This window comes from Nomascus leucogenys, chromosome 3 (genome assembly GCF_006542625.1).
Source record: "Nomascus leucogenys isolate Asia chromosome 3, Asia_NLE_v1, whole genome shotgun sequence".
Classification (NCBI taxonomy): Eukaryota; Metazoa; Chordata; class Mammalia; order Primates; family Hylobatidae; genus Nomascus; species Nomascus leucogenys.
In genome coordinates, this window is record NC_044383.1 from 97,405,948 (window position 1) to 97,416,209 (window position 10,262).

The 10,262-nt window shown below is 40.5% G+C and overlaps 1 protein-coding gene across 2 annotated transcripts in view; it reads left to right on the forward strand.

Moving 5' to 3' along the window:
- Nucleotides 1-9,864, forward strand: part of RPF2 (ribosome production factor 2 homolog) — a 44,009-nt gene extending 34,145 nt beyond the window's left edge. The window contains exons 7-9 of one of the 2 annotated variants that reach the window (XM_012506126.2): nucleotides 1,124-1,226; nucleotides 7,958-8,102; nucleotides 9,163-9,864. In XM_012506126.2, coding sequence (XP_012361580.1) covers nucleotides 1,124-1,226; nucleotides 7,958-8,102; nucleotides 9,163-9,342 — 428 coding nt within the window. In that variant the 3' untranslated portion in view covers nucleotides 9,343-9,864. The remainder of the gene's footprint in view (nucleotides 1-1,123; nucleotides 1,227-7,957; nucleotides 8,103-9,162) is intronic. The other variant, XM_003255571.4, reaches the window with a different exon arrangement.
- The last annotated feature ends 398 nt before the right edge of the window (nucleotides 9,865-10,262 follow it).

A 10,262-nucleotide genomic window follows, 5' to 3' on the forward strand; every position in this document is an offset into this window, starting at 1 on the left:
TTCCTAAGCAAACTTGGATAAACTTTTATATAGAACTTTTATCTTAGCCAAATGTTATTCATGAATTTCCATTTAGCCTCCTTGAGGTTCCATTTTCTCAGCTGCAAAATTAAGGTATCACACTTGTTTTCCAAACTTCTTTCATAGCCAAGTCCGTGTAGTATCCTTAACGTGCAGTTCACTGGAGATTTTCTTTTAATTGACTCCTCTTTTTATGTTATTGTTTGAGACAGAGTTTTGCTCTGTCATTCTCACTGGAGTCCAGTGGTGGGATCAGCGATCCTCCCACCTTAGCCTCTTCAGTAGCTGGGACTACCACCTGGCTAATTTTTTATACTTTCAGTGGAGATGAGGTTTTACCAGGCTGGCCTCAAACTCTTGAGCTTAAGCAATTCGCCCAGCTCAGTCTCCCAAATTGCTGGGATTACAGGCATGAGCCACTGTGCCTGGCTGACTACTCTTTTTAAAAGGAAACTTTATGTCCCTATTGTAAATGGAGAATGGTACAGGATAAAATAAATATGTAGTAAATTATATCTGGCTTTGTATCATTAAAATGCTCTCATGTGCCGCCGGTGATATGATTACCACTTTGTGAGAAAAAAGCCTATCACTGATATCCAAGGTTCTTTTCTGGCATTAACAGTTTATAAAGTTTCTTATCCTTTGCTCATATAATCAAGATTTCTTATTAGAATTTTTTTCTTGTTGGCCTCCCTCATAGAAAAAAAAAAATTAAGGCTAATTTGATTTTAATAGTCAGTTTGAACAGCCATTTTTATAGAAATTTGCTATCTTCATCTACCAGTAGATTAAAATTTTATGCTTTGATTTACATTTTTTAAAAGTTAATATTTTCAGTGGATATGATTTTTTGATGCTGAGCTGACTCAGAGGAAGAACTTCAAAACTGAAACATTAAATGTCTCAGTGAACTGAATACCAAAATAAAGTCATGAGATTAAATGCTTTAAGGGGTGGGACCTTCAGACCTTTTTCAGGAATCATTTTTTGTGCTTTTTTAGATAAGTATTGGAGCAAAACTGTTTAGAGTGCAGTTCTTTGTAACTGAATTTTGCAAGTATTTGTTTTGTTTTGTTAATAATTTAATATGTGCTTTTAGATTTCTTCAGAGGCCCCACAGTATCAAATATCCGCCTGGCTGGATTAGAGTATGTTCTGCACTTCACCGCACTGAATGGGAAGATTTACTTTCGAAGCTATAAGTAAGTGCATTTCTTCACATATTTTCTTAATCCTCAGGGTTAGTGTTTAAAACTGTGTGACTGTTTTATAGAGCCCAAACTTAGAATTGGTATCTGGCCAAAAGGTTTTTTGGAGAGTTGGCAGGATAGCAGTGGCAGCAGCTCTGTGCTGATCCTCAGTCCTTTGCCTCCGAAACCCTGCTTTTCTAGTGCCCCAGAGCATCTGATGCTGCACTGTCGCTGAGCCAGGTGCACCAACCCTTCCTAGCTTTATGCAGCATCTCTTTATTGTTCTTGGTTGGATTTACAGCACTAAGCCACAAATCCTTGGCCAGCCAAAGCAAATCTCAAAACCCTAAGTCTAAATAATTGAGTCTAAAAGGAATAAGAAGATTCAGTGACTAGATTCATTTCACTCTGTCTCTCTAGCCTAGGCCTTCTACCCCTACCACAATATAAATATAAATCTTAAGCAGGCCGAGCATGGTGGCTCACACTTGTAATCCCAGCACTTTGGGAGGCTGAGGCAGGCAGATCACTTGAGGCCGGGAGTTCAAGACCAGCCTGGCCAACATGATGAAACCCCATCTCTACTAAAAAAACCCAGAAAAATTAGCCCAGCATGGTGGCACATGCCTGTAGTTCCAGCTGCTCAGAAGGCTGAGGCACAAAAATCGCTTGAACCTGGGAGGTAGAAGTTGCAGTGAGCCATGATTGTGCCACTGCACTCCAGCCTGGGCAACAAAGTGAGAGCCCTGTCTCAGAAAAAAAAAAAATCTTAAGCAGATTCTATGTTTATTAAAGAGTTAATGACATGCTGTAATTGTGGTTCTTGAGATAAGTGTGTGACTTCTCTTTTTTAAGGCATTGGTACTGGCTGACAGAGCCCACAGTTTCCTAAAGAATACACTGACTCCCACAAATTGCCTTTCTCTGTACATTGAGTTTAGACTTTGCTGTACATTTTGAGCTATGGTGTGGCTGGCATTGCAGCCTGAGAGCTGACAGCTTGGTGTTGACCGTGTCTTCTGTACAGTAGTGTTGTTTGTCCAACCATTTGTATCTAGCATTTCGTACATGGTTTTTATTTTGTTTTCCTTCACAATGAAAATACATGACTGACCAGCTTTATGTCCTGTGAATGTCCAAATGAAACTTAAATATTCACCTGTTAGCTAATAATTTCCATCTTGGGCTCAACTGTATTCAATCAGAGACACTTAGTTCTTTTTCTCCATATGATTAATACCACCGCTTCTGTTTTTCTATTTTCCTCTCACTAAAAATAAAATAATAAGGCAAAATGCAGTAAAATACCCAATGATCATAAGATGTAATTAGAGACTTTATAGTAATTTTTAGCTGGTTAAGATCAAAAGCCCCTTAAGTCTCCTGTTTGAGTTTCCATATGTGATTTGGGGGCTTCTAAGTATGTATTACACTATACAGTAGATGACTGTTATTTAGAGAACAAGAAATAAAAGATGAAAAATCACTAATATAAAAAAGTATTCAGGATGGACATGGTGGCTCACGCCTGTAATCCCAGAACTTTGGGAGGCCGAGGTGGGTGGATTGCTCAAGGCCAGGAGTTCAAGAGCAGCCTGGCCAACACAGCGAAACCCATCTCTACTAAAAATACAAAAATTAGCTGGACATGGTGGCACAGGCCTGTCCTCCTAGCTACTTAGGAGGCTGAGGCAGGACAATTGAGCCCAGGACGCAGAGGTTGCAGAGAGTGGGCGGATCACTTGAGGTGAGGAGTTCAAGACCACCCTGGCCAACATGGAGAAACCCCGTCTCTATTAAAAAATACAAAAATTAGCTGGGTATGGTGGCGCACGCCTGTAATCCCAGCTACTTGGGAGGCCGTGGCATGAGAATTACTTGAGCCTGGGACACACGCCTATAATCCCGGCTACTCGGGCAGCTGTGGCACAAGAATTGCTTCAGCTTGGGAGGCAGAGGTTGCAATGAGCTGAGATCATGCCACTGCACTCCAGCCTAGGCGACAGAGTGAGACTGTCTGGAAAAAAAAAAAAAAACAACTTATGTTGGCTAGACACCTGTAATCCTAGCACATGGGAGGTTGAGGCGGGTGGATCACCTGAGGTCAGGAGTTCCAGACCAGCCTGGCCAACGTGGCATAACACCGTCTCTACTAAAAATACAAAAATTAGTCAGGCATGGTGGTGGGCACCTATAATCCTAGCTACTTGGGAGGCTGAGGCTGGAGAATTGCTTGAACCCGGGAGACAGAGGTTGCAGTGAGCCGAGATCATGCCATTGCACTCCAGCGTGGGCAACAAGAGTGAAACTCCATCTCAGACATAAAATAATAAAATAAAAATTGTATAAAATTACCTTCAGGCTATGTATATAAACTGTATATGAAACATAAATGAATTTTGTGTTTAGACTTGGGTCTCATCCCCAAGATATCTCATTATACGTATGCAAGTATTTCAAACTCTGAAAAAAACAGAAATCTGGAACACCTTTCTTTTCTTTTTTTTTTTGAGACAGAGTCTTGCTCTGTTGCCCAGGCTGGAGTGCGGTGACGCAATCTCAGCTCACTACAGCCTCTGCCTCCCGGGTTCACGCCATTTTCCTGCCTCAGCCTCCCAAGTAGCTGGAACTACTGGCACCCGCCACCACGCCTGGCTAATTTTGTTTTTGTATTTTTAGTAGAGACGGGGTTTCATCATGTTAGTCAGGATGGTCTCGATCTCCTGACCTCGTGATCCACCCGCCTTGGCCTCCCAAAGTGCTGAGATTACAGGCATAAGCCACCATGCCCGACCTGGAACACTTCTTTTTTTGAGACAGGATCTTGCTCTGTTGCCCAGGCTGGAGTGCAGTGGCATAATCTCAGCTCACTGCAACCTCTGCCTCCCGCATTCAAGCGATTCTCCTGCCTCAGGTGGGTATGTATGCCCTCTGGGATACAAGGGAGATAAAAATATAACGATAAAAAATCATTGAGAGTAAGAAATGAATAACAGTAGCCTAAAACTCTTCTGTGTTGAACGGTTTCACAGAAAGTATTCACTTGTATTTAGTGAAAAGGATTTATTTGTAAAGAAAGATACAGAGAAAATAAAACAAAATAGAGAATTATCAAGTCAGACTTTAGAACAGGAATAAACTGGCCCGGCGTGGTGGCTCATGCCTGTAATCCAGTTCTTTGGGAGGCCAAGATGGGTGGATCACCTGAGGTCAGGAGTTTGAGACCAGCGTGGCCAACATGGTGAAACCCCGTCTCTACTAAAAACACAAAAATTAGCCGGGCAACATGGTGTGCACCTGTAATCCCAGCTACTCAGGAAGCTGATGCAGGAGAACCTGGGAGGTAGAGGTTGCAGTGAGCCAAGATCGCACCACTGCACTCCAGCCTGGGTGACAGCGAGACTCCATCTCAAAAAAAAAAAAAAAAAGAATAAACTAGCAGTAAGGCCGGGCGCGGTGGCTCATCCCTGTAATCCCAGCAGCACTTTGGGAGACCGAGGTGGGCAGATCACGAGGCCAGGAGATGAAGACCATCCTGGCCAACACAGTGAAACATCATCTATACTAAAAATACAAAAAATTAGCTGGACATGGTGGCGCATGCCTGTAATCCCAGCTATTCAGGAGGCCAAGGCAGGAGAATTGCTTGAACCATGGAGTCGGAGATTGCAGCAAGCCTGGATTGTGCCATAGCACTCCAGCCTGGTGACAGAGCAAGACTCTGTCTCAAAAAATAAAAATAAAAACAAAAATAAAAAACTAGCAGTGTAACTATAATACATAGATCCACCAAAAATCTGATTGCTAGAATCACCTTTACACTAGCATGACATCTTTCATAATGAAAAAAAAGTTTGAATTTTTAAAATCAGAGACCCTAGTATGTAATTTTGATCACTAGATGTTCCATATGTGCCTTGTAATACTTGTTAGCTATTAATTTGAAATAGAAAATGGACAGTGTGATTGAGAGTGAGCTGCTACTTGAAAGAATCACTAAACATGTGGATCAGCTTAGCTTCGAGAGGCTGTGCCACACTTGGGGAGCATTGAGGATGGGAGGAAGGGGGTGGTCCAGAGATTCAGCATCACCTCTGAGCCTACTGACCTGGCTTTGAGCTGGGCTCAGCCACGTGACATGGGCAGGTCACCACTTCTCAGGGTCTTTGTTTCTTCCTCTGCAAACTATAGCAATACCATTTAGATAATTCTGAGGTCCCCCTAAGATTGACAGTACTGCTTTATAAGAGTAAAGAGGTACTCATAAATGGGCATATACCAGAAAGTATGTCTGACTTAACTCAGCTCCCCAGGCATTCTTTGGGCTAGCTATACTGTGGAACCCTTTCCCTCTCTCTTACTGCAAATTAGCCCTTATGCAATTTGAAAATGGTAATATTTAATATTCACACACTTTATTTGTGAAGATTAATGAGGCTTATAAAATGGTTTTGAGCGTTTTGGATGAAAGGAACTCTAAACAGGAAATTATATTAATATAACCTTTAACATGATCTTTTGGGTGAATAAATCATAGTGTTATTGACCACTGTTCCTATACATCCTATAGTAATTATTCCTTATATGTGAGTGACTATTTACATCCCTCGGGAAATTTTATTCACTATAGGGTCAGAGCCATTAATATGAAACAAAATCATTATTAATGCCACATGTGCCTTTGCACAATGGTTAGGCCTTAAGGGGGGAAAATATGCAAAACAAAGTGTTAGCATACTTTAAAAAGCAAACACAACATTCTAATAGAGGAGTTTACTTAATGAAAACAGACTTTCAGCCACAGAAGTGTACGAGAGGGAGAAAAATGAGGAAATTACAATTTGAACATTAGTAGTAATGTCACTCTTCCTCAAGAAATAGGCAAATAATATTTAAAAATAGTAGAAATTACCAGTTAGCATATCTACCAGCTTGAGCCCATCTGAGAGAGAAAGAACTGGGTTCTGTTTGCAGATAACTAAAAGCTAGAGAGTGTTTCCTTAAATCAGTTTGATCTTCCAGTAAACATACTCACTGTAATGATTAAGATCAGATCATCTACACAGATAAGTATGACATTGTACTTAATTCTTTAATGAAATAGCAACATAGGTAATTATACATAGTTATTTGGAAATCTTAATTTTATGTACCACTCAAAAAATTAATTCATTAGGACACTTGTGTGAATAAAAAGGCACAATATTAAATTATTATATGCACCCTGAAACTATGTACATCTATTATAAATCAATTTTAAAAATTATTTTTAGTTAATTAAAAGGTACTTCAGTTAATTAAAAGGTGCTTTTGGCAGTGTATAGTAGTACTTGGGTGATTTGAATCTATCGGATATGCCATGTGCTGTTTTGAATTGACAAGTTTTCTAACTAGCTGAAAATTAGCACTTTTAAGTGGAAGAAAAAATTTTAGTTGAAAATTAAAATACATGTCCCTGATTTCTTTTTTTGTTTGTTTTTGAGACGGAGTCTCACCCTGTCTCCCAGACTGGAGTGCAGTGGGGCCATCTCGGCTCACTGCAACCTCCGCTTCGCGGGTTTAAGCGATTATCCTGCCTCAGCCTCCCGAGTAGCTGGGACTACAGGCATGCGCCACCATGCCCGGCTAATTTTTTGTGTCTTTAGTAGAAATGAGGTTTCACCATGTTGGCCAGCTGGTCTGGAGCTCCTGACCTCAGGTGATCTGCCTGCCTTAGCCTCCCAAAGTGCTGGGACTGCATGGTGAGCCACCGTGCCTGGCTGCTCCACCATCACTTTATCCTGCCTGTATTCCCCAGTTCCCCTCCACCAGTGTTTCCAGATCCAGAGCTGTTTAGACATAGGGTATTCAGAAAGTTGTGGTTTTGTTATTTTAAGATTTTAAAATTCACTTCAATGTAAGGAAGTTAGTAAATGTCTGTGCTATGAGGAAAAGGTGATTCTGAATGGGTTGGTTTAGCTCCTACAGTCTTAGATAAGAACTTGTTAATTGTATAAACATACTGTTTCAAAGAAAAAGCCAATTAAAATTACTTTTATACATACATAAATCTATGAGTAAGATGAAGAAGTCAAATCAAAGGATTTTATTTCATTTCTGAGAATAATTTTGTATCTCACTTGGCTGTTTCTCAGTAATATTGTATAATTTTATTACTGATTTTTAAAAATAAGCAAACTGCCCTTGACCTCAAAGGGAAAAAAATTTTTTTAATTTGATATTCGTGTGACCCTTTAGCTCAAAAAGGGATAAAAGACTTATAAAAAAAAGCTGGGCGTGGTGGCTCATGCCTGTAATCCCAGCACTTTAGGAGGCCGAGGTGGATGGATCATGAGATCAGGAGATCGAGACCATCCAGGCTAACATGGTGAAACCCCATCTCTACTAAAAATACAAAAAATTAGCCAGGTGTGGTGGCAGGCGCCTGTAGTCCCAGCTCCTCGGGAGGCTGAGGCAGGAGAATGGCGTGAACCTGGGAGGCAGAGCTTGCAGTGAGCCAAGATCGCACCACTGCACTACAGCCTGGGTGACAGAGCGAGACTCTGTCTCAAAAAAAAAAAAAATTTATAAAAGAAAAAGTGAACCAAAGGATACACTTGGCTTGAATAGTATGAAGTATTTAAGTAAGTCTTTCTAAACATTTTATATCATTTAATGGAATTGTAAATCCCCTGAACAAAAAATATTTGGAGAGGACTTTTATGAAAGTCAAAGCAACATTTCTTTTTACCTATTTCCTAAAGATTGCTGTTGAAGAAATCTGGTTGCAGAACACCACGGATTGAATTGGAAGAGATGGGACCCTCATTGAATCTGGTTCTGAGGAGGACACACCTGGCATCAGATGACCTTTATAAATTATCTATGAAAATGCCAAAAGCTCTCAAGGTATATGAGTTAGAGCTTGGTGCCATATTTATTTGTATTTTCTACTTTAATCCTTTTTCTTTCCAAAAAGAATTTGTGGCATATTAAAAGACAAGGATAGGCCAGACGCGGTGGCTCAATGCCTGTAATCCCAGCACTTTGGGAGGCCGAGGTAGGTGGATCACAAGGTCAGGAGATCGAGACCATCCTGGCTAACACGGTGAAACCCCGTCTCTATGAAAAATACAAAAAATCAGCTGGGCGTGGTGGCGGGCGCCTGTAGTCCCAGCTACTCGGGAGGCGGAGGCAGGAGAATGGCGTGAACCAGAGAGGCGGAGCTTGCAGTGAGCCGAGATCACGCCACTGCACTCCAGCCTGGGTGACAGAGCCAGACAAAAAAAAAGACAAGGACATACATAAAGAGATCAATACAATAGATTAAACTAGGACTCACAGAGCCAGGAAAAGGAGACAGAACCAAATAAGCCAACAATAAGGGATAATAAAAAAAAGAGTTGCAAAACCCAGACATGAGGTTTGGCTAAGTGCCTTCTGATAGTCAAGACTGCTGTTTTCAGCAAAAGAAAGAGTTGTTTGGTACACTGTAAAGACTGAGGATTTAGAGTACAGGGTATGTAAACCATATGTGCATAAAATGTGTTTTGACTTTTTAAGTAGTTTTAAAAGACAAGAAGGAATGTAATCTCTAAAATGCCAATAGAAATTGAAACGATAGTCACAACTCCTTAAGCTAAACACAGGATATTTTCTTGATGTGTGACAGTGGTTAGTGTAGTTTACAGTTTTGTTTTTCAAAGTGCGGCCTGACAGTTTACCTGGGAATTGTGCAGAATATCAGGCCCTACCCTAGACATACTGAATTAGGATCTGTATTTTATCAAGATGCCAAGTGATTTGTATGCACACTTAAGTTTGAGAAGAAAAGTGTATAGGGCTATATACTCTCACGAAGGGGCAGGCACTAATGGAAATTGCTACTAAGATAGTTGTTACAGACTAGGTTTTTACTGGCTCGTTATAGTAGAAGGCCATTAAATATATACGTATTATTTTATCGTAGCCAAAGAAGAAGAAAAATATTTCCCATGATACTTTTGGTGCAACTTATGGAAGGATTCATATGCAAAAGCAAGACCTAAGCAAACTACAAACCAGGAAAATGAAGGGGTTGAAGAAGCGACCTGCAGAAAGGATAACAGAAGACCAGGAGAAAAAGTCAAAAAGAATTAAAAAAAATTGATGGAACTTAGCCAGCCACTACTGTTTCATTGTGTTCTACTTAAAAGAATTATCAAGCGTCAATCCATTCAGAGTTTCTTATAAGATCTTATTATATATTTTTATAACATGATAATTTTACGATATATTATTATGAACAGTAATATACTAGTATTAAGTGTAAAGTAAGCCTTTTATTTGAGACATTACACCCTGGTGTGCCATTTTCTCTTGTGATATCCCCTGCCCTCCACAAATTCTTCTTTTTCATTGGGTGGATGGGTGGGTGAGGAGGGATCTCCATAACCATTGGGATTTTTTTGAATTTCTGGCCTTAGCTAAAGAAAGCCACAGGAAGCAGAAATGACCTGCAGGAGCTGTGTAGACACTCTCCATATGAATTACCTGGAAAGTTAATCTCCTCTCCCAACATGGATCTACATTCTGATTTTTATTTTCTACTTTTATTTTGCCTGAAATCCTACTAGTTGACATTTGAGATTTTAAGCTTTGTGGCTGAAAATATATAGATCTCTGAGAGGGATGTCTGCTATCTGATTATTGATACATTACGCTACTGTTGATTGTTTTAAGAGACATTGCTACTAAGTAGAGCCCACCCCGCTTCTCTGAGAGGAAGCCTGTGTTTTTTGGTTGGTTTGTTTTTAAGAGATGGGGTCTTGTTCTGTCACCTAGGGTGGAGTGCAGTGGCACAATCACAGCTAACTGCAGCCCTGAACTCCTGGGCTCAAGTAATCCTCCCGCCTGAGCCTCCTACATAGCTGGGATTACAGGCATGAGCCACTGAGCCCTATTTTTTTTTTTTTTAAAGCAATGAGGTCTTGCTGTGTTGCCCAGGCTGGACTCAAATTCCTTGGCTCAAGTGATCCTCCCACCTCACCTTCCTGAGCAGCTGGAACTACAGATGTTAGTCCACTGCAC